Here is a 25653-nt window from a genome sequence, read left to right as displayed (position 1 = left end):
GGTGGTCTCTTATCTAAGTATTAACCATATCCAATCCTGTCTAGCTTTTAGCTCAATCAAGGCCAGGTGGGTGCTTCCATGTAACATCACCATAATTTTTTTCAACTCTCTAGAATCATATAGGATATGTTACAATGGGAAAGATTGCCATCCTTTAGCAGTAATAGAAAATTGCTCAGTGGAATACACTATCTCAGCTTGCTTGTTTTTCATTCACAATTACAATAATCAAGCATTGCATCCAAATATAAAATAAAATAGTATCTCACCTTTCAAAACAAAACTGGAACTTTGGTTTATAGGAACCGGTTATGCCCATATGCCTTCCTCATCATCCTGCCAGCCAGCCAGTAGTAGGTAGATTGAAGTATTAGCATTGGAATAAAAGAAGAAACAATTAGTTATCTCAGTGCAGTTGAAGATCTATTAATCTTTGGTGGTGAAAGTTCAGGTTCTCAAAGACAATGGAATGAAATGTAAGCTATTTTCCTTCCTAGAATTTTTCTTGCAAGGGCAGGTTCCATGATCAACCAAGTGCTGATTATTTCAAAAGGCAGAAATCCAAAAATGTAGTGAAACATGGCTTGACAAGAGTTGCAATTTTGCATCAATAAGATATTATGAACCTGATTAGGTAAGAACAAGTAAATAAGTTCATAATTCTTTCAGAGAACACCATTGCTAACTATACCTATCAGCATTATGGTTATCCATTGGTCTTATTTCTGAGGAGGTTATAAAGAATTTTACTTAACATGACTACTTAAGTAAATACATTAGTAACTATTTTAATGAATCATTTTAGTTCTGTATAGCATAGAAATATACATAGTGATGGTCAAAAGAGACAATTTACTGAGGGAAATATAGAAATAGAAATAGAATCATCTGGCTGGAAGGGACCTTGGAGGTCTTCTAGTCCAATCCCCTGTCCAAGGCAGGAATTCTTATTCCATTATAGACAGATGGTTGTCCAATCTTTTCTTGAGAATCTCCAAGGATGGTACATCTGTGACTCTGGGAGGTATGTTGATTCTCACTGTTAAGAAATTTCTCCTTAATTCCAGTTTGGGTCTCGCCCTGACTTCCATCCACGCTCCTCAAATGCTTTGGAAAATAAATCAACCCCCTCTTCCCATGACAGCCATTTCAGGTATTGGAAGACGGGTATCATGTCACTGTCTCTTCATTAGACTAAACATACCTAGTTCCCTTAGCCCTTCATTCTACAATTTAGCATCCAGACCCTTCATCATCTTTGTTGCTCTTCTGTGCACTCTTTCTTAGGCCTAAGCATTATTTTGTATCATGGTGGCTAACTGACTTCCTGCTCCAGCTGTATCTCTTCTCCCTCACACACATCCTTCAACCACAAATGTTTCCTCTATGTCTAAAGATGGGAGGGGAACAAGTGTGGGAATGAGCAGAGACAGCAATGTTGGTACAGTCCTAAAGAATGTACTCTTATAGAAAATGTGAATCTAAAGGGACTTTGTCTGATAGGAAACATGCTTCACTTCTCTCAAGATGCCAACAATTTTCTGCTCCAAGTGCAATTTTATGAGCTTCATTGCATGTAGTTCCAGAATTTTACTTAACATTTAGAATTATTCAGAATGTATTTATTTAGAATAAATACTGTTCCAAACTACCCTAATATGAATGAGATCCTGATATTTTTTTTTTGCTTGATTGAAATTGAAAATTACCTTGCTTTTTCTTTCTTTTGTAAGGATTTTATTTTTATGTGTGTAACATAGAATAGAAACTGTCAGAATAGTATTAGTGGGCAGAATTAAATTAGTGTGGTTTTGAGAACAAAGAATTTTCCAGCTGAGAGATTACTTGATTTAAAAAGAAAAGGAAAGAGGGAAGAAAGATGGCTTGAAAATGCCTGCTTTTTCAGGATAAATCTGTTGAACACATTTAAAGGAATTACTGTGTTGAATATTAATGATCATGGATTCTACTGAATTTTTCTCAGGCAGATAGTAATTGTTCTATTCTAATTCTTCTGCCTGGATTACAAGTGCAGTCAGATGTTAAATAATTTCCCAGGATGGGATCAAATCTTTCTAATACTCTCTTTCTAGAATGTTTGTCATGCAATACAAACATTCTTGAATACTCTCTTTCTAGAATGTTTGTCATGCAATATTATATTGTCTCTTCTCACTGAAAACAGTTAAGTATGTTTTTTTCTGTGGAAACGGTTAAATGCCCTATTCTTGTTCACCTGTTCAGGTAATTCTTCAGAAAACAGTTAGTGTACAGCACTAGTAAAAATAATGCACATATTAGATGATGCAAAATGCTGTTCTTCAAGCATTGTTCTGCAGGAAAAGTGATAAAGATTCCCTCTAGATTAGGTCAACTTCATGCTGTTTTGTTGACTATCTATCTATCTATCTATCTATCTATCTATCTATCTATCTATCTATCTATCTATCTATCTATCTATCTATCTATCTATCTATCTATCATCTGTGTATGTGTATATACATATATATACATAAATCTTCAACAATGATTTGGATGAGAGGATAGATAGGGAACTCATCAAATTTGCAGATGGCACCAAGCTGGCAGGAATAGCGAAGACTCCAGAAGATAGGCTTAACATACAGAAGGATCTTGACAGACTTGAACATTGGGCGCTATCTAACAAAATGAAATTCAGTGGTGAAAAAAGTAAGGCAAGAAAAATTTAGGCAAGAAAAATCAAATGCACCTGTATAGTATAGGTGGCACCTTGCTCAATAGTAGTAACTGTGAGAGGGATCTTGCAGTCCTAGTGGACAATCACTTAAATATGAGCCAGCAGTGTGCTGAGCTGCCAAAAAAGTCAACACGGTGCTAGGATGTCAAGATCACATGAAGTGTTAATACCAATTTACAATGCCTTGGTAAGGCCACACTTGGAATACTGCATCCAGTTTTGGTCACCATGATGTAAAAAAGATTTTGAGACTCTGGAAAGAGTACAGAGAAGAGCAACAAAGATGATTAGGGGACTGGAGGCTAAAATATATAAGGAATGGTTGCTGGAATTGGGTATGTCTAGTTTAATGAAGAGAAGGACTAGGGTGATATGATAGCAGTGTTCCAATATCTCAGGAGTTGCCACAAAGAAGAGAGAGTCAAGCTATTCTCCAAAGCGTCTGAAGGCAGGACAAGAAGCAGTGGATGGAAACTAATCAAAGAGAGAAGCAACCTAGAACTAAGAAGAAATTTCCTGACAATTAGAACAATTAATCAGTGGAATGACCTGCCTCCAGAGGTTGTGAATGCTCCAATACTCAAAGTTTTTAAGAAGAGACTGGACAACTATTTGTCTGAAATGGTATAGGGTTTCCTGCCTGAGCAGGGGGTTGGACTAGAAGACCTCCAAGGTCCCTTCCAACTTTATTATTATTATTATCATCATCATCACCATTATATTATTATTATTATTATTATTATTATTATTATTATTATTATTATTATTATTATTATTATTATTATTATTATTATTATTATTATTATTATTTACTTGTTAAATTGATTTGCCACCTATATTAGCATAGCATAGCACAACATAGCACATCATCATACTATATTATATATTATATTATATTATATGTAAAAATAAATGTAAAGGTAAAGATTTCCCTGTCTGACTCTAGGGCATGGTGCTCATCTCTGTTTCTTGGTTTACAGAGCCAGCATTATCTGAAGACATTTTCTGTGGTCATCTGGCCAGCATGGCTATATGCCAAAGGTGCACGGAATACTGCTACCTTTCCATCAAAGTGGTACCTATTAATCTACTTGCATTTGCATGCTTTTGAACTGCTAACTGGGAAGGAACTAGTGCAAGTAATGGGAGCTTACCCCATTGTGCGGCACTCAGGTCTCAAACCCAGGCTGTCAGCTTTGCAACTGACAAGTTCGGCATCTTTAACTGCTGAGCCTTATATTATTAGTGCAGTGTAGTGTAGTGTAGTGTAGTGTAGTGTAGTGTAGTGTAGTGTAGTGCAGTGCAGTGCAGTGCAGTGCAATGCAGTGCAATGCAGCATATAGTATATTCCTAATAATACTATATATATTTCCTAAGCTGTAGCACTGAGATGTCTTGGTGTTTACTCATCCAAACAATAACCAAGTCCTGTTTAACTTTCTGAGATCAGCTAAGATCATCTAGTGGCAGCTCCTTTGCTGAGCAAGACAGAGTAGAAAACAAATAAATTTAGATACTATTAGGACAGAAAGAAAGATTCCCTTTCTAAAAAAACACTTGAAAAATTTCTTTGGAAAACTTCAGTAAAATGCCTATCTCCTCAGTGTCTCTGCTCACAAATAAGAATCTGCCCACATCTTAGATATTTTTCAAATGAAATACTTCTGGAATATTTGCTTGGACCTAAGATCAATTAAAAATGACTTACAACACAATTGTCACAAGTTTGATGATTTGCTTCTGCTTCTTCAGTTAAAAAAATCTTGCCTGACAAGACTTGTAATAGATGCCTTTCATGTCCTTGAGCACAAAGAATTAACATCTCAACTTAAAGTAAATCTAGTGAAAATAATGTACTCATCTTATGAAATAGTGTTTGTTTTTTTTCTCCCAAAAAGCATGGCGTAAGGGAGTTAGTATAAGGCATCCTATTCTTGTCTTCTGCCTATAACTGGTGGTTTGAGCTGTCAGACATGTTACTACTGGCCCCAGGCCTGTGAAAGCTTTCTAGCACTTGGAGACAATTTTACTTTTTTTAACACAGTGATTGCCAAACAAGGGATTTCATTTCTCACTCACTGTGACCTGAAAGGACTCCAATTTTCTATCGTATATAGGACCCTCAAAAGCAAAATCTCAGAAGGTGTTAATCTTCAATATACAAGAAACAATAAGGTCAAACAGAATGAAGTAAAAAAAATTCTCTCATTCATTTGGTTTATATCCCACCTTTTCTCAAGCCAGCTTACACAAAGAGCCTGCTTCATTTTATTCCCACAATGTTGTGTTGCAAAAGAATGACAGCCCAATATCACCCATATCTGAGCTTTGGTCTTCCCAGTTCTGCTCCTGTATCTTAACTACTCTATCCTACTGGCTCTATCTAACTATGAGTTTTATGAATCTCCTGGAATTCTTTTGTGACTTTATACCAGTGTTGGGAATTAAATCAGTCCAGAGATTTTTGTATGACACAGACTAGCTTAATAAAACTAAATAGATACATAAACTTTGGCATATCGATGGTTAATTTGAAGTTTGCTTGATTCCATTTGCTAGTGGTCAGACTCTGGCTGACTGTACAGTTTTCCAGTGGCATAATTAATCTCTGTTTACTTCCTTCATTAATCAGATACTGCTGTATATATATTAATCCCTCCATCACTTGTTATTCTGTTCTTTGTCTCCACAGTGTTCTTACTATTTAAGTATCACTTGTACTGTTTATTTAAAGTTAATTTTTTGCCATCAACTTGATTACCAATGGTTAACGTAGCCAGTTTTTAGTTAAATAAAAATGCCCAGAGATTTGCAAATATTACCTTGGGCAAACCAAGACATTCTGAAAATATGTCCTTATAAGAGACTAATTTAGTCTCTTATAGTCTAGAATATTCACATTTTACCCTTTCTGTATACAACCTCCTGAAGCATTACCTAATAACCTCTAATAAAATTCATCCAGTTTTTAACTAGGTAATAAAAAGCCCTGAAATACACACTGAACCTCTCTCTTTTCTTTTTAGAAATAAATCTAATTCTCCTATTAAGCAGTGCCCTCTTTGTGTTTATATGTAAACACTGATCCACTTGTCATTTCCTCCATCTCCTCATTAGATCTCTATTTTCAGCAATATTTCCCTTCAAACAAAAAATATTTTGTCTTATTTTTATGTGCATTGGACCATGGAAAACTGAAGGATAATTTATATAGCTATAGATGTTATGCTTTTCTCCTAGTTTCTTCTAATATACACTTTGTTAGCAGCTTTGTATGTTATATACTTTTTTAAACATGCATTTTGAATTCATTTTTAAAGTTATATGCAATGTTCTCGCACTCTCCACATGCAACTCTTCACGCCTTAATTGACAACATTTTAAAAAGGATCTATCTGGATTCAAATCCATAATTTTGCTTGGGGACTGTTAATTAGACCAGTTGCCGTTCACATGTGCATTCTACACATTTTCCAAACCAAGCCCTTCCTCAGATGAATGGAATGGTGAGCTCAGCTTGTAGTTCTGTTAAAGGAACCTTGGACTGTTTGTTCAAAAGTGAGATATCAACATTGACCAATAATCAAAGATGAATAAGAAGAAAACTCTTGCCAAGATCTCTTTGAAAAGTGTGTTCAGAGCGTGGGTGGGGTATTACAGAGCGAAATGTGGAAAGTCATTCAGTGCAGTAGTAACAAAAGTTTTATTTCATGTTGGCCGAGATGAGGAAATGACTTTTTCATGAAAGAATCTCTCTCTTTCAACACCTATCACCTTTCTTTGTTCAGTAGTTGGTTCTTTCTTCTTTTGAACAGACTCTGCAGGGAATAAAATAAGGAACCAACATGATGTAGTCGTTAAGGTGCTGGATAGGACCGGGGAGACTCAGGTTTAAGAAAATCCTCAGCCATTCTTAAAATCACTCTTTCTTCACTTAATGTATCCCACAAAGTCATTGTTTGGGATACAGTTGGAGAAGGGAGTGCTCTATATACGGCCTTAATTGCTTAGAAGAAAGTGAAGGTGTATACAGTATCTAACAAATAAAGCAAGGGTTTTTGTTTTTTTTAAAAAAGATCTTTCTCCCTCACCAGATTGCAAGCAGCACAGTGGCTCACTTCGTTAGGGCACTGGGTTGACAATCAGTAAGCCCACATTTGAGACCTGAGTGCTACTGTGTGATGGTGATTTGCTCCAGCTTCTGCCAACCTAGCAGTTTGGAAGCATGCAAGCTTGAGTAGATAGCTACCATTTTGGTGGGTGCATTAATGGGGACATGAAAGAAGCCCCCAAACAGGCATCCCCCCCCCAGGCAATGGTGATGTCACTGGCTAATCCTGTCAACCCAGAAGTGCCTGGTGCTTCCGGCATGAACATGAGTGACCAGATGGCATGGATATGCTAAGTCATTTCATTTCTTTTGCCCAGAGTTTGGATTCTTCCCTTAATCTCAGCTTCCCACTATTTTTTTCCTTCTCTATTTGTGAAAAAGGTAGACATTTTATGGATAATATAAATCTTTGATATTTGAAGTTTTTTTGAATAGGAGAAACAAATAACATTGTTTTGTTAATTTAATAATAAAGGACATAGAGCCACTTAAGGAGATAAACCTTTTGTTAATATTGATTATCACATTCAACTCAGTTAATTCTTTTTTTAGCAAGCTGAGTTCATGAAACAAAGCCAGAATAGATTATATTTGTGTAGATCAGCTATCTAAGCAATTATTCAAAAATATTTTAATGGTTACACTGAGATCCTTCAAAAGTGCTATGAAAAGAAGAAGGAAGAAATCATAACAAAAGGAAGAAAAAATACCAAAGGAGGAGAGAGGAAGGAAAATGTTTGGATTCTCTGAGTGATGGAAATAAATAACAAAGCTATTCATTTCAAAGAGCAAATAAATTATATTGTTTATTTTTCTTTTTGAACCTTATTTTGTCTTGAAAATTGCCCTGGTTAAGAGGTATAAAGTATAAAATTAAAGCAAGAAGAATGGTGCCTCACCTGTTCTGGAGAGGGTCTATGATTGGGGTGTGTCCTTCCAGGAGATCTGTGATGGTGGTGGTGGTGATGGTGGTGGTAGTGATGATGGTCATCATCATAGTTGTCTGCCATCAGTTTCATTCTGTTCTGAGTCTGAAGGAAATAAAAAAAACACCAAATTCTAGAATGCATTAGACAACATCTCTACTATGAGGCCAACATTTCTTCCTCTAATGAAGTATGTGGTATGAAATATATGGTAGCTGGTTATCAGGAATTATCTGAGGCTGGAACAGGTAGTCACCTGTTTTTGTGTTTAATAACTTGCATGGATCCACCAACAAATCAAATTTCAGAATTATCTCTATCATGATTACCTGTGAATTTCAAGAATATTTGGCTTTTTTTAAGCTGAAAAATAAACTCTTTTTCCATGATAACTAACAGTATGGAACTACTACAACACAACCTGAGCAGTTCTCAAGAACTGAGTAAGAATGAGTAAGAACATGATAGAGATAGATAGATAGATAGATAGATAGATAGATAGATAGATAGATAGATAGATAAATAGATAGATAGATAGATAGATAGATAGATAGATAGATAGATAGATAGATAGATAGATAGATAGATAGATAGATAGATGGATGGAATGAACCTCCTGGTCAATAATCTAGAACAGGCATGTACAACTTGCAATGTCACGTGACATTGCGCGACATATCGCGACTTTTTCCCCATTACCGGCAATGGGGTGGGCGTGGTTTCAGTTTGACGCATCTGGCCCATGGGCCAGCAGTTTGACATGCCTGATCTAAAACATGCAGGATGTGTGGGCTAATAAGAGAAAAATAGAAAACATTTATCAAACTTAATATCTCTTTTAATATGAATTGATGACTGACATTCCAAACTTGTGCACTTATTTTTACTGATTTGCAGTCATACTTTTTTATAGAATCTGAAACCTATCCCCCAATCCTATAGTGAGAAATCCCTTTTCAATCTACACAGCATCTAATCGATTTTAAGGATTGGCCTTCTCAAATAAATCGTCTCTGACTAACAAAGCAAAGCAAAACAAAAAATTCTACAAGGAAGTAGGGAAAAAGATGATCTTAAATTTTTAGCAACCGGTTTTCTAAGAAAGGGTACCTCTAATCCTTACCCTATTTCTTCTTTGAATTTTTCAAACATTTTATTTGTTTATTTTCTTATTAGTGAACAGCTTTAAATTTCCCATCTTTCAACTGTATCCTATAAAAATGCACAAGTTAAACAAGAAGATATATGCAATCCTGAAAGTGTTTCCTATAATGAGGTGTTGGGGATTAAACTTGTCATGGAATAAGAACTGTGAATGAATGATGCCATTTTCTTAATATAGTGCTGAAACATAAATAAAACACTTTTAATATTGATTCTTGCTGAATCCAAACCATTGAAAAGCAAACAGAAAACTACAGCTAACACAAAGTATGGTACACTGAGTAGGGCAGCTATATAAATTGATTAAATGAAGATACATTAAAATATTTCACGGTATAATTATCCTTCTGAAGCCTTTTTTAGTGTAACTGCATCCTATCTTTTGATTAATATCAAATTATGTGAGAACTTTCAGATGAAAAGAACATTGTTTTGCTGACTTACACATTGGCTAGAATAACAGGAACATGCAAAGTTTAAGATCACATTTTGGCTTCTCTTATGGTACCTTCATAAGAAATATACATTTATATTCACGACGCTTAACTTGGACATTGCATCTTCAGTGGTTTCAAGCTTCCAAGTATGACACAATCAGATGTCTTATTTTAGCATCTAGAAAATATGGGATAATTATTATTTTTTCAATCATTTAAATTAAATACTGTGAAATATTGCAGCCCTGACTAATTCCTTTTAAGAGTCAGAAGGCTTTGTAATGCCAGGTATAGTTTTATTTCAGGAAGAAATTAATTAACTAGATTGGAGTTTGTCCAGAACCTCAAGGGCTCTACACTTGAGAAACAAAAAAGCAATGGGACTTTTATTGACCCCATATGTTTAAAAGCTTAGGGGAAAAAATAAAAAAAATAAGCATGCTTCCAAATGTACTGGGTCTCTTGACAATGTGATGAAAAATATTGATCTGGAGGGAAGAGTGCCACCTACTGATTTTTTTCTGCCACCATTTCCTGTAGTTTCATGATTTTTTTAAAAAATATGTTGAAGTTTCCAGTTAGCATTAGACAGAATAAAATTAATCTGTTTCCAGTGAGTATCGGACAGAATAAAATTACCAATCTTGAGTTAGTAATATATCTATGAACATATACTTTGGTATCTTTTCGCTTTTATGTTTTAGAAAATATGGTTAATTAAGGTTAGTTTAACTTCTTCAATTAGTTTTGTAACTAATATTCAGTAAATTCAATGTCACAGATGATGACTCAGTAACACTATCTTTTTCTTCAAGACATTTTGACTTTAGCCTGTAAAACTTGATTTCAGTTGCTTTAAGTATAATGGCAGTTTTAATTCTAAATTTAACTTCATATTTTGTTTTGCGTTTCAGTATTAAGTATTTCATTTAATCAGGAAGTAACAACAATATTGCACAGAATGAAAAGACACAAGTGGGACACATTATTTCCCTATTGTGAAAAACCTTTAAGAATCATGTCTGACCAAATGCTTATGGAAACTTGCAGTGGGAATTACGCACACGTAGGAAGAGGACAAGGGGATCAGGTACATAAACAGTTATACTATGGAAAAATATGCTTTTGAATAAATAATTCCTCCTTGGCAACATATTCTCCTGGCTATACTTAATCTGATATTTCACTTAGCAGAGCCAAATTATAACAAAGAGATTGATCCTTCAGGATTATCACTTCATGGAGCAAGTCCCTGGATAATACATTCTGCAACTTATCCTGTTAGCAACCAAATAATGAAAATCATATTGTAATGTAAGCTTGGCTCTGAAGGCCATCTTCAGACGTCATGTATTTAGTTCAGGTCTCAGTAGAAAAAGGTCTGAACTAAAAGTTTTTGATGATTATGCTAATGTTCTTTAAATATCTGATATATGAAAAATCAGTTAGAAAACTTTATTATAGAAATTTTGCTCAAGAACATATTCACATAGCATTTATTAAAAATTATGTTTTGAGATATTAATTCCAAATAATGTATCCTAGTCAAAATATCAATCCACCCAAATCTGAAAGTCACAAGGAATGGAGTTTGGAGTGATTCCGAAACAACTAGAAGATAATTAAGACTAGAAGTTTAATGAAGAGAAGGACGAGGGGGGACATGATAGCAGTGTTCCAATATCTCAGGGGCTGCCACAAAGAAGAGGGTGTCAAGCTATTTTCCAAGGCGCCTGAAGGCAGGACAAGAAGCAATGGATGGAAACTAATCAAGGAGAGAAGCAACTTAGAACTAAGGAGAAACTTCCTGACAGTTAGAACAATTAACCAGTGGAACAACCTGCCTCCAGAAGCGGTGAATGCTCCAACACTGGAAGTTTTTAAGAAGAAACTGGACAGCCATTTGTCCAAAATGGTATGGGCTTCATGTCTGAGCAGGTGGTTGGACTAGATAACCTCCAAGGTCCCTTCCAACTTTACTATTATTATTATTATTATTATTATTATTATTATTATTATTATTATTATTATTATTATTATTAAGAAGCTTATAGTGAAGTGGAGTGGGTGAAAGATTTTATTAGATAATACATATTAATAGAGTAGTTCGTTATTTTAACAATGAAACAATATACTACTAGGAAAAGAAGCAGTCTACAGCTCCATAAAATAAAAAAAGTGATAATTTTTGAATGACTTGTGATAGTCTAGCCTTTCACTATTTGATTTGTCTGAAATATTATTTGTGTCCATGGAAGACAAATGCAAGGGGTGCTGGAATATTTATATGCCATTTTTAAACTTATTTAAAAGAGCAATGAAAGTGCCATCCCAATCTCCTAGAGAATATCACTTACAGGTTCATAATTAGAGTAAGAGTACAGGTTAAAAGCCGAGTATAATTAATTTTTTTAAAAATGCAACTGGACAATATTTACACTGGCATAACATTTCCCTTTCTAACAAAGCTCACTGAGCAAGTGGCCTTACATACCCCAAGAACAGGAACAAACCTTTTTAACTTTCTATGTTTTTTTAAAAAGTATTATATCAGATTCAGCCAAGATCCTGCAGGTTACAGAATGCTAGTGAAAAATAGATCCATAAGAAGCATGGAAAACAATTAATTTGGTTTTGGTTTTTCATAACTGCCTGCTGAGAGTATGTCAATTTCACACTAGAATAGAATAGAATAGAATAGAATAGAATAGAATAGAATAGAATAGAATAGAATAGAATAGAATAGAGCTGGAAGGGACCTTGGAGGTCTTCTAGTCCAGCCCTCTGCTCAAGCAGGAGAACCAATACCATCTCAGACAAGTGACTGTCTAGCCTCTTTTTAAAAATCTCCAGTGATGGAGTGCCCACAATTTCTGGAGGCAAACTGCTCCACTAGTTAATTGTCCTCACTGTTAGGAAGTTTTTCCTTAATTCCAGGTTGCTACTCTCCTTGATCAGTTTTCATCCATTGCTTCTTGTCCTGCCCTCTGGTGCTTTGGAGAATAATTTGACCCCCTCTTCTTTGTGGCAGCCCCTCAAATACTGGAATACTGCTATCATGTCTCCCTTATTTCTTCTTTTCTTTAGACTAGCCAAACCCAAATCCCGTAGCTGTTCTTTGTATGTTTTAGTCTCCAGGCCTTTGATCATTTTAGTTACTCTTCTCTGAACTTTTTCCAAGGTCTCAACATCTTTTTTGTAATATGACCAAAATTGGTTTCAGTATTCCAGGTGTGGTCTCACTAGGGTTTTATAATTACTCAAATATATTGTTTGCTAGGTTGGCCATTCATTTCGCTAAGTATAGAAAAAAGTAGCATTGGTTGCTTCAGCCATTGCTTCTTTCTTCATTTTTATACATGCATTTCATTATTTCATTCTGTTCTTACATATAAAGAAACAGATAAGGAAACAAGTCCAACTAGTTACTCATAGCCAAGGTCTTATCCTTCCTACACACGAACACACCTTAAATTTTTCCCTTCTTCCCTCACCAGTGGCCTTCCAGAAGAGCCTGAAACCTTGGCTCTATTGCTTGGCCTGGGGCTCCAACACAGATGTGCTGTGTTGGGGGTGACTGATGGATAGAGAAGATCCCACCATCAGGCCACCAATCATTTCGGTTTTTAGCTTTCATCTTTAACTCTCCTTATTTTAATTGTCTTTTTTTTAACCTTGTCATTCTATTGTAAGCTGTTCAGAGATGCTGTATCAGTGAGATGGGCTGCACAACATTTAATACATATTTTTTTTCTTTTCACTTTCTAGTTGCCTGTATTAATGAAAAATCTCCTTCATGTGGCAATTATACTGGGAAAAAGACATTAATAGCACCATAAAAGAAGGGGAACATTTTTTTCTATGTAGTAAGAAGGCAAACCCATGGTTTAGATCAGGGGTAAGCAACCTTGGCTCTTTTATGATTCATGGACTTCCAGAATTCCTAAGCCAGTCATGCTGAGGGGAAAGGGAGAGGTTTCCAAGCTGAGCCATGCTGGCTCAGGAATTCTGGGAGTTGAAGTCCATGAGTCATAAAAGAGCCAAGGTTGCCTACCCCTGGTCTACATAGACAGATGGCATGGGTTGCAACAACCCAGAAGACAAACTCAGGATCCAAAAAGATCTTGACAAACTTGAACAATGGGCCCTATCCAGCAAAATGAGTTTGAATGTGGGGAAAAGCAAAATTTTACATTTAGGCAGGAAAAATCAAAGGTACAAGTACAGATTAGGTGAGACCTGGCTTAAAAACAGTAACTGTGAGAGGGACCTTGGAATCCTAGTAGATGATCACTTGACTATGAGTCAGCAGTTTGCAGCAGCAGCCAAAAAAGCTAATACAATCCTGGGTTGTATAAATAGCGGCATAGAATCAAGATCACGTGAGGTATTAGTACCGCTTTATAAAACCCTAGTAAGACCACACCTGGAATACTGCAGCCAATTTTGGTCACCATATCACAAAAAAGATGTTGAGAGTTTGGAAAAAATTCAGAGAAGAGCAACTAAGATGATCAAAGGCCTGGAGTGTAAAACATACGAAGAACAAGCTGCAGGCCTTGGATTTGGCTAGTCTGAAAAAAAGAAGAAACAGGGGAGACATGATAGCAGTGTTCCAGTATTTGTGGGGCTGCCACAAAGAAGAGGGGGTCACGTTATTCACCAAAGCACCAGAGGGAAGGACAAGAAACAATGGTTGGAAACTGATCAAAGAGAGAAGCAACCTGGAATTAAGGAAAAACTTCCCGACAGTGAGGACAATTAACCTGTGGGATAGCTTGCCCATAGAAATCGTGGGCACTCTATCACTGGAGATTTTTAAGAAGAGGCTAGACAGTCACTTGTCTGAGATGGTATAGGTTCTCCTGCGTGAGCAGGGGTCTGGACTAGAAGACCTCCAAGGTCCCTTTCAGCTCTACTCTACTCTACTCTACTCTACTCTACTCTACTCTACTCTACTCTACTCTACTCTACTCTACTCTATTCTAAAGGAGCCGTGGCATGGATTAGGTAGGCAAGTTGGTGATTTCACTTTCAAGCCGCAAAAGGATGTATATAGGAAATTCAGCAATTCTATTCTTTCTGTAATCTGAAATGGGAATCCAAGTTCAAAGAAAATCCAATGTCCAATGGAGCACAAATGACAAGAAACTTAAATTTAATGTACACTGAGATCAGCCATGCTAAAAATAGTCATGACATTTCACATTTTGGTTATTCAATTTGTAATGTTTTCTGCTTTCATTATCAATAAGGGTGAGGATTTCCTTTCCAGAAGACCGAATATAGCAGTGATAAAGTATAGGGAAGTGTTTGCATGAATAATAGAAGTATTTGTATTCATAAAAACTGTATCAAGAAGTATGTTTACAAAGGGCAACTGTAGTTTCATTTGTAAATTGGGCAGAGGTTTTATATATATTTATTTTCCTGTAAACCTACCTTTTCCCTTATTGTTAGTGTGTTAAGACTACAGTGAAGTGTAACACAAAGAATAAAATATTTTTCTTTATCTAGCAATTGCAGAAATTTGTTAATTGTTGAGAATGCCAACACTTGACCTTTTTTCATAATAGGTTTACAAGATAGTTGGGGGTTATTTATAAAATTAAATATTGCACCATCTTCTTTTGCAAATATAGTTCTTAGGCATCCACATAAAAATCCTCGTAAAACTATATGCTGAATCTTGACATGGACTGGGATCAATCATGATTAACTTACCCCATTGATTTCAAAGGGAATTACTTTTAACCAATCTAAGATATAGTGTTAGGCTTAGTCTTTGTGGAAACCTTACTGAATTCATCAATGCTTACATGAAGACAGAATGCAATTTGTTATTAAATTCCAACCCTATGAAAAATGCTTCCAACTTGCTAGTATTTTTTATGAAAGAATTTGCAGGAATAGAAAAGACTACATGCTTCTTCTTAGGAAGACACTAAGGGCACTTACTTTACCTAAAAATAAAACAAATAGTGCAAGTATTTTTATATGATCAGAAATTCCAAACTGATTGCATTCAAGGAATCATTACATCTTCTACCGAGATAAAAATTTGCAGAAAAAATAGATTATGTTAGTGTTGTGGTTTTTTTTTAAAAAAGGTATCATTATTAGTGAATCTGTATTTGTAGGAGATGACCAGACTGAGCCTGAGGGAGGGATCAAATGTGTCATAAGTCTTGAGTCCCTGCATGTCCACAAGAGATTTAAATCCATCCCATCTTGAATGCCTCTCTTACCTCTGGCTTATTTCCCTTAACCCCTTGTTGGTCATATTCTGGTAGAGAGCTTAAGCTTGCAACAAATCTTTATACTCATTTGAACTGTGTGAATCTCCTGATTTCCCTGGTGCTTGACAATATTAGGTATTAGATAAATATGAATTTATCTATATATGTATTGATGTGCCTTCCATATATCTGCTTTTGTAGGTGTGGACCAAATAAACACTCCTAGATTTGGAACAGGACAAAATGTAAAGGCAGGTTTTGCTCAGATCTTTCCTAATCCAGGCATAGTCTCTTTTCTGCAACTAAAGGCATCTTACAGCATTTATAAGATACCCAAAGTGAAAGAAAGGTAAGAAAAATGTCCCCAAAATATAGTTCTGTTGGAATAGTTGCATTTTCTTATCCTCTCTCAGTAAAAGACAAAACAAATAGAATGGAAGACAATGAAATGAGTCCATACAATAAGGCAAGGAGCCTAAAGAAATCAGAATGGACCTTAAAAAAAAAAGCATTCTACTTCAGTGTGAAATGTGCCTGAAAGTAACACAATCAAAGCCTTCCAGATTGCTGGAAATGATTTTTAGATACACACTTTGGCAATTGCCTTGTCAACTCTTTCAGCTGACTAATTTCAACAGTAGCAGACAGGCAGTGCATTTATTTTAATGGTTTTAGAATTAAATTGCCATTTAATTAATGGCAACAACTTTGACACCTGTCATGGTACAGTTTTACAAAATGGGCTTGGTTATTGCAAGTGCATAATACAGCTCCTTCTTTCAAATCCTGATGGGTAATTGTCCTTTCACAAACACCAGTTGAAATATTAGACACTTAACAGACTGGCAAACATCATATTTTAACTGCCAAAAAGACCCTTATATAAACTATTACGACCAAATTTCAATTTCCACGGCATCTGTGATTGAATAAATTTATGCTGACAATTAACATTTCTCTTATGATCATCACACATTTGGGATCTCTGTTTCCTACATGTCTGCAACCTCTGGGGGTTAAAGAAATGTAGCAGAGCATACCGGAGAGATGGTGAACAGTGTAGTCAGTAATGTATAGGTTGCACTCATGCTAAAAGTATTTCTCTTTGTTCTAAATAATAAAAGTGGTAATTACATGTAAGGATGTAAGAACCCAAATACAAAGAAAGGGGCTAAACTATATAATTAACACTTTGAAAAGGGGGATGTCTGGACTCTAAAAACATTTTAGACCAACGTATGTGGGCAATTTAAGATGTTCAGATTGCTTCTTTTCTGCAAAACAATAATAATAACTCATTGAACAGATAACTTTCTGGAATGACTTTTTAAGAAAACAGATCCTGGAACTATTATACTATATTAAGATAGTTAACAGAAAATATATACAATGACCACTATTACTTTTTTTCCCCAAACTTGAAATGTAAGCAGTACAAGATACACTTTTCTTTTTTTTCCCCATCTGATTAATGGACTGCAATATGAACCATCATTTTCCTATAACTAAATATCTTATAGTAAGATCAGAGAAATGTCATTTTTACTGAGAGTGATAAAGAAGGTTTTGTAATGATGTTAATAAAAATGAATAATGGCTCTTTATTGGTTTTTTGGGAAAAATGTAAGAATCAGCTTGCAAATGTTGAGGAAAACTTCTCTAAGACGTTGGGCAGTATTCAGTCAACACTGACTGATCTTAAACAACTAAAGAAAGGGGGCCATTGTTAGCAATTAGATGGAAAACCACTACAAATCCCAAGGCTATAGATTGGTATAGTAAGTAAAAAAAAATCCATTAAGAAGGCAGTGGCATCAACTTCCATATCAATTGTCAAGAAAACAATGTATGTCCGTGTAGTCACTTGAGATCAATCTTCACTTGAGGGGGGTGAACAATTGATATATTTCATAGGATCACTTGGACTGTAGCACCATTTTATAAATGCATTTTCCCTTGTTTCTATCTGAATCAGGACAAAAGAATCATTAAATCATAACCTCTCAATGAAATTAACAGCTAGAAAATCATCAGAACTACACCGCAGCTCATATTATATCACAGATGAGGAAAATATTTGTAATCTTTTATGCAGGTGACCTTTCAAAGAAAAATTGTAATTGAGTATAAAAACAGTCTAGTTTCAATTTCTCAGTTGAATGGGACCGAGATAAAGTCCCCAATCCATTTGCATGTGGGAAGACATAATAAAAAATAGGGCTGCCACAAAGACTGTAAGCAAGATTGTCTAACAATGATTAGAAACGGGATATTCAATATTGTATTTCAGAAATCAGCATCCTAAGTAGTAAACCAAGGATCCCAAGAGGTTTGGCTGTTTGACTGAAAGACTCCATAGGTCCAATTGCAGAAGCCAATTGAGCAGCGAATAGATTTGTCCTTCAGCACTACTAATGTGACTGTGTCAACTTCAGCCAAAGAAAGCAGTTTGCTAAAAGTTGCTGGCAGGTCACTGGAAACAGAGTCTTATCCTCCCACATCTGCCTCTGCTTACTCCCTGCTCCACCTTTCTCCATTTTTGTTCCTTGACCACTGATAGATTCACATTCTGCAATACCAAAGGGGACCATTTGTGTGGTCTCTTCTGAACTAGCCTGCTGCTTGTGGGCTTTCAATATACTGGTTGAAGTTTCTCTTGCAGGCCACGTATTAGCAAGTGACTCATGAAATCAGAGGAGCCCCCATGATTAGAGATTGGGACAATGGTATGTTGCTAATCATCTTTCCAACTGCAAGCTCTCAATGTCTAAATCTAATAAAGCTGCTGAGCTGTACAAGGTACTGAAAATGCTTTTTTTCCTATGAATTCTTATAGTCATCAGGTTCTTGTTGCCGTCATGGAAGACTTATGAGTTCAATTATTTGTTTCCCTCTCCATTATTAATTACTCCTTTCCTGGGACTGCATACAGCATAACTGAATTAAAGGAAAAGATCCCAAAAGACAACATTTCCTGATCTTTCACATGCTAGAGTTTCCTTAGACTTCTATTAATCAATAGTTCTGTAGCTGAGTTACGTCCCTGCAGAATGTGTGTCTGCTACTTTTGGATACATTTCCTGGATACAGTTGATGAAAGAATGTTGAAATAAAAAAAAAGAGACTAAGGTTTTTCTTATTTTTTATGCACTTCCAGTGTCATAAGATTTCAGTGTCACCTTACTGATTCCTAAAACTTTTATAAAACAGCGAGCTAATGAGTAGTGAAGATTGCCAAACACTAACATTGTCTCTGGCTGATATATTATGGACACCTGTGGTCTTGAAGTAGCTGGAACGCTTCTACATTGAAATTCTTGTAAGCAGTTTTTGGCCAATTCTGTTTACATTTTTGGCTGGACATCCTAATAATGAAAAAGGACAATTGGGAAATACATCAGTTATTCTTAACAATCCTTGGGGAACTTTAATTATAGCTCTCAGGCAAATTATTTCAGAGAGGAAATCTGACATCATTATAAATATTTCACTAACAGCATTTATCTTTGAATTTTTTTTTATTTTCTAACTAGAAATATTAACTTGTTCAACTGCAAGCAAAGCACCAGATTTCTTTTAACGCAGCACTGACATATTCTATTTTTTATTTATATCAGATACATAACATGAACCAAGCTCGCTAAACAATTAACGATTCTAAACATCCACATATTGTGTGCATTGCAGTTGTTTTTGTCTCTTTAAAATGTGTCCTATTTTGTCTTCTAAAAGTAACCATTCTTGAAATATCCTCAGATTTCAGAATGGTTGAATTATCTCCAGTCCATATCCCAATACAAGATTTTATAAATGAACAACTTCTACAACCTAATGCTATTCAGATATGCCAGAAGTCCAATTCTCCCGATGTCCTAGCCATAGGATTTCAAACTTAGAGAGGATGAGTTTTCAGATGCATTTAGGCATCAATTAACATAGCTGCTGATGTCACAAAGGGACTTCCTGGTAACGAAGGGGAAAGCACTGAGATTCAAACCACTTTTTAGGAAATTGGAAATTTGAGTCTGTCTTTGTGAAAGAGTACCAGGTAGTCCTTGACTTGTCAACTCTACAAATGAGCATGGCTGCAACCATTTTTCCTACTCATTTTCGGTTGCCACATAGAATGGAGGGAGGGGGGTTGCCCAGGTGCTTCGCTAGTCAAAATAATCTTTTGTCCCGTGGGAACCAAGGTCACCGGCTGCTCCTAAGACTGCAGGCTGGGTATTGTGTAAAAAACCCACCAAGAAGATGTATTGGGAAATGTAGCTGCTTGCATAGTTTTAGGGGTGGGATTTTTAAACTTTGTATTGGGGAATTGTTACGTGTGTCTCCAGACTTGGTTTCACTTTTGATGTGCCAATACTTTGTAACTAATAAACATGTTCTTTGAGAAATTTGCAAGCCTCTGAGTTCTGCTTTATTCGTCTCTGTCTGTCGGAACCATGACAAGTTCGTTTAGTGACCATTCGACATTACAAAGGCACTGAAAAAGGTGACTTATGACCATTTTTCACACTTACAGATGCTGAAACATCTCCATAGTCATGTGATCAAAATTCAGACACTTGGCAACTGACTCATACTTATGACAGTTGCAGTGTCCCGGGGTCACGTGATCACTTTTTGCAACCTTCTGACAAGCAAAGTCAATGGGGAAGCCAGATTCATAGTAACAACTATGTTACTAACTTAATAACTGCGGTGATTCCCTTCACAACTGCGGTAAGAAAGATTGTAAAATGGGGCAAAACTCACTTAACAAATGTCTCGCTTAGCAATAGAAACTTTGGCCTCAATTGTGGTCGCAAAGTCAAGGACAACCTGTACAGCTCTGAGGGTGTAATGTAGCCCATTTCTCTGATCCTTGGCTTTCTAGCATCTGCATCCTTATTTGAGAGAGAGAGAGAGAGAGAGAGAGAGAGAGAGAGAGAGAGAGAGAGAGAGAGAGAGAGAGAGAAATCTGCAGTACTTTCAAAGTAAAACATTTAAACTACTTTAAAAAAATACTTTTTGTCATAGACAAAAATTGCATTAGTCAAGAATCTAGTCAAGGGCTATCATTGTGATCATGAATATATTTAATAGTGGTCCTCATGCTAAACGTCTCTAAAGCTTGTCCAAAACCAGTTCTCGCTCTTCTTGGTTGACTGCCAGACTGCTATTTTAATGAAAACAAGTGCCTCGGCATAACATTTTGGCCACAACTACATTAACCATTCTAATTCATGGGATTCTAGAAAGGTTTTGATTTTGGCTGCAACATTTCAGAATAACTCTTTTATTGATGCACAGCTACAATATATTTGATTTATGTCCTCTTTCAACCTGCCCTCTTCAGACACATTCTCTAAGACACCCTCTGCTTTCTTCATTACATTTTTCCTGTGGTTAAAAGAACAGACTAAACGTTGACAGGTATATGATTTAAAGAGTCTTAAATACGTCACATTTAAAAGTATCCTCCAATCACATTGAGGTCTCTCAGACCTCCCCATTTAAGTTTACCTAGAGTATTTTGGGTTGTAGAGTTTCCCCCCAAGTTTCCTGTACGTGATGCAATATTGAAACTAAGGATTTAGGTATGTTTAAGAAAGGGCCTTTATTAACTAAAAGTGGTGTTTCTATTTGATTGTAATGATTTTTGAATAGTAAAGTTTTGCAGGAGCTTTAATTTAGCTTTTCATACTAGTAAGGCTCCCTCCTCAGTTGTGCTATCCTGAACATATTTATTGGGCAGCAAATCTCACCTTCTGCTCTGAGTCTGAAAGATAATGCACAGTAGAAATGCAAATAAATTTCAGTAAAACAGAAGGACATCTATCCACCCTAAATGGTAGGGGAATCTAAAAAGCCGTTTTATATAATGGATGGAATGTCTAACTTGGATTCTTGTCCTTCTTGGAAATGGAACTGGTTGTTATTTTTCTTGGCAAAGCATGTACGCTAACCCAAACCTCTTGGAGGAAAGTCAGATTTAAAATATAACAGGCTTATAAACATGCAATAAACAAAAGAGACCTGTACATATTTGCTAAAGATTTATTCCAAAGTTCTAACAAAGAACGGCCCTCAAGGTGGCTATTGTAATAAGATTAAAAAGACTGCAGTAACAACTCACTTTGCTTGCCCAACTAAAAGCTAAACTAACTTAGCAGCCAACTTGCTTATCTGCCAAAGGTCTCCTGGAATAAAAAGAAAATGCATAAATAAAATAAGACAAAGTACATTTGCCTATCAATAGGAGGAGAAAAGGATGGGGCTAGCTTAAGCTCCCCTGGCAAAGTGAAGAATAGCAATCAAAGAAAGGATTGCAAGAAATATATCCAGTGTTGGTGGGATTGAGGGTGGGGATTCATCCAGAGAATCTAAAACCCACCCAGGCTCATAAAGAAGAATGTGGCAATGTGAGTAGCATGGTTTCAAGTCCTGTAGCAGGACTGAATGAGTTGCTAATATCCCCAGAGCTTTTTTCTGGAGGAAAAGTGAATGTTGAACTTACATCCCAACGTAGAGTGTGCTACAGTAGTCTGCATGGGAGATAATTGTGTCTTAAGGTGCTTAGTGTTTAAGTTCCTGTCCTGTCTTATGTTCATACCAGCTTGATTCTGAGCCAGTTTTAGAAATTCCTGCTCCTACATGCATGCACACATAGAGACAAAGCATCAGTACGCACACACTGTACCTGCAGGTTCAGCCAAGGCTGATTTAAATCCCTTGTAGCAATGGTGGGATTCAAATGTGTGAATGCCGCTTCCGGAAGTCCATTCTACGCCTGGGCAACAAAAATTAGCTACTGATTCTGCTGAACTGGTGCAAACTGGCTGAATCCCACCACTGCCTTGTAGGTATTGGGGACATTTACTTTTGTAATCCTTCATGGGGGCTTAATCATTCAGATATTTAAGTAAGTTTATAAAGATATTCCTGCACCCAGGTTTTTCAAAGTTCTTGCAGGTTTGAAGACTAGCAGACTTTTTTTTAAGTATTATCTTTCTTTTCCTGAGCTAATTACATTTGTTGTGCTTTTTAAAAATCTTAGATGCACCATTTTGTTATTTTTCCAGCATTTGAAACAGAAATGTTTGAATTAAGTTAACTCTGAATGTTAATGGAGATCATGATGCTATTCCTGCCTCTGCAAAATAACCAATGAATTACTGGGATTAGCTTGCAACAAAGTAAGTGCATTACTGTATCTAAGATCCCTGGAGGTGACATAACATAAGAAGTATACCTTGAAAGGAGTTATTTCTAAAGGAGTTATTTCAGAAATATAAGAGAAATCAATGTATGTTTATAATTTGGCACCTGGAATATATACTATACATCTTTTCTTCTCACAATAAAAGTCATTGTTCTCAGGAACTTCAACTGGAGTTTAACCTTGGAAATACCTTTAAAGAAGAATGTAGAAACACAATACAGAGGCAATTAAGATCTGCCTAATAGACAGTCCTTAATAGCCTATCAAATAGTTTGGAATGATTTATTCACTATATGTGAATGAAACAAACTTAGACATATTTGGGTTTTGTTAATTCAACCTCAGTATATTACTCTGATGCATTACACATTCTGATGGAATCAATCCATTTGGCATTAATCCAATCACAACAAATTGCTTTGAATCAATTTGTTATATTGAGGTAATCCACAAAGTGTAATAGCATTGCCTCATATTTTAAGTCTATCTATGCTGCACTATATCACGAAGATATAAAGTCAAGAAAGACAGAAAGCATATTGCATACAGAAATCTTGGTTTGTAGGGCATCTAACATAACAGTAAGATAGTACTTCTTCCCTCTGATCTAAATAATATTTTCAGATGCCAACAGTTTATAGATTTTCTATTAGTAAAATTCAATATCTATACCTTCTAATACACTCTCTAGTACACTTTAACATACAATTGAACAAAATTTGCAGGTCAAATAATTTGCTGGTTGACAAATTATTTTGGAAACTGACTAAAGGATGCATCAACCTAATTTTCTTTTTAATTTTTCCACTTTTCCCTATTTGTAAAGCACATTTTATTTTTAAAATGTGTGTGCATTAATCAAGCATTATTTGTATACATTTCTATATAACAGAATAACAGAGTTGGAAGGGACCTTGGAGGTCTTCTAGTCCAACCCCCTGCTCAAGCAGACAACCTATACAATTTCAGGTAAATATATGCTTGTTTATCAGCACATAGCTAGACACTTTATGTATTTTTCATTGCATGCAGTTTTGTACATATATTTTTATTTAAAAAAAGTATTTCAAAAAATAAATAACTGCCAAAACTTCATGTCAATTGCATGATCTTTGAAAATGCTAATTGAGTGATTTTGCATTACAGTAATATGCAAACAAAACAAAATTTGCTTATTCCTAAATTTAACCCTTATAAAGCTGATTTAGATATATATGACAAAAGTAGTTCCATGTTCTTTCCCATAAACATATTTATAGAAAGTTTAAAATTCCAACTGAATATGGTGAAACCCCTGGAAATCCCTAGAATTGTTCATTAAATTACTTTACTATATAAACAATTTTATGTAAGGGGGATTTTTTTAAAATTCTAGCTAGCACATTAAAATTATACAGACAGAAGTAGGTCACTAGATATTATTTCTCCAGCTCATTCAGTTCTATTTTGTAGAATAGATAAATGTATTACAATTATTAACAAGTGTATTTTACTTTGTTGACAATTATTCCAGCATTATTTTTATTTTTCATGGATTTATTTTTACAATGTCCATGTAGGTTTGTTTGTTAATCTTAGTTGGACACTGTAGCATTTGAAAGAATATATTTTCTTTTAGGCAATCATTTTTGAAATGTTAGGTGATCCATAAATATAAATTCCACCCATCATGAATCAGGATTTGTTTCCTGACATCAGCAGTTTCCATCATAATAAGAATACTGTATTTTTTAAAGGAAAAAAATTAAGAACATTTGGAAAAGGAAGCATAATTAAATACCGTCTGTCATCCTAAGCTTTTTCTAATCAGAGAGACCAACATTTTTATGACTTTCTTCGGTATGATTTGCAATGCAAACAAAAGCAAGTTCCTCTGAGATCTGTTTCATCGATAAGTGGATAAACAGAAGTCTTCAAGTCACCAAATCCTTCCAAAGAAGGACATCACATTGCTCCTAAAGAGCAATACATACTAACCATTTACAGAATTATGATATTTCAGCAACATTATTCTAAGTCACTAATAATAACCCATATATTACAGGACGTATTTCAATCTGAAATACCACTCCTGCGGATACATTAACAAAAAGCCTACCACTTTCTGTTTGAAGATTTTAAACATTTGATACTACATTTAAATTAAGTGTTACAAACCTTGCAAATAAAAAGAATAAGAAACTTCCTGATAATAATGATTGAACAATCTTCTATTTGTCATTTCAGAGAGGGTTAAGTGATGAGTATTCTGATGAATATCCAAGGAGGAAGGGGAAGAAAAATCTATATATCTTGTACTTTCTTTCTCTAGAAAAGTACCTGCAGATGCTTGCGAACAGTGTGGCCCTGTATAAGGATACCCCTTCTTCCCATAAGTATAGTTGGATGAACATTCTTGGGGGGGGAAGAGAAAGAATAGGAGACCCCTTAATATGACACAGCCCTTTAAAAAGATACAGATGAAAACAACAACAACAACAACAACAACAACAATAACAATAACAATAACAATAACAATAACAATAACAATAACAATAACAATAATAATAATAATAATAATAATAATAAAGTTGGAAGGGACCTTGGAGGTCATTGAGTCCAACCCCCTGCTCAGGCAGGAAACCCTACACCATTTCGGACAAATGGCTGTTCAGTCTCTTCTTAAAAACTTCCAGTGTTGGAGCATTCACCACTTCTGGAGGCAGGTTGTTCCACTGGTTAATTGTTCTAACTGTCAGGAAGTTTCTCCTTAGTTCTAGGTTGCTTCTCTCCTTGATCAGTTTCCATCCGTTGCTTCTTGTCCTGCCTTCAGGCGCCTTGGAGAATAGCTTGACTCCCTCTTCTTTGTGG

General features: G+C 35.6%; 1 protein-coding gene across 1 annotated transcript in view; it reads right to left on the bottom strand.

The window, feature by feature from the left end:
- Positions 1-309: 309 nt before the first annotated feature.
- Positions 310-25653, bottom strand: part of LOC114922909 (ERC protein 2-like) — a gene marked incomplete at its 5' end in the record, with an annotated part of 110847 nt that continues 85503 nt past the window's right edge. The window contains 2 exons of the mRNA XM_029285115.1: positions 310-336; positions 7730-7861. Coding sequence (XP_029140948.1) covers positions 310-336; positions 7730-7861 — 159 coding nt within the window. The remainder of the gene's footprint in view (positions 337-7729; positions 7862-25653) is intronic.

Source organism: Protobothrops mucrosquamatus, unplaced genomic scaffold (assembly GCF_001527695.2).
Source record: "Protobothrops mucrosquamatus isolate PMUCROS unplaced genomic scaffold, P.Mucros_1.0 scaffold1304, whole genome shotgun sequence".
In the NCBI taxonomy this organism is placed as follows: domain Eukaryota; kingdom Metazoa; phylum Chordata; class Lepidosauria; order Squamata; family Viperidae; genus Protobothrops; species Protobothrops mucrosquamatus.
Note: the sequence above shows the minus strand (reverse complement) of the source record. Positions and strands in the feature narration are given on the sequence as shown.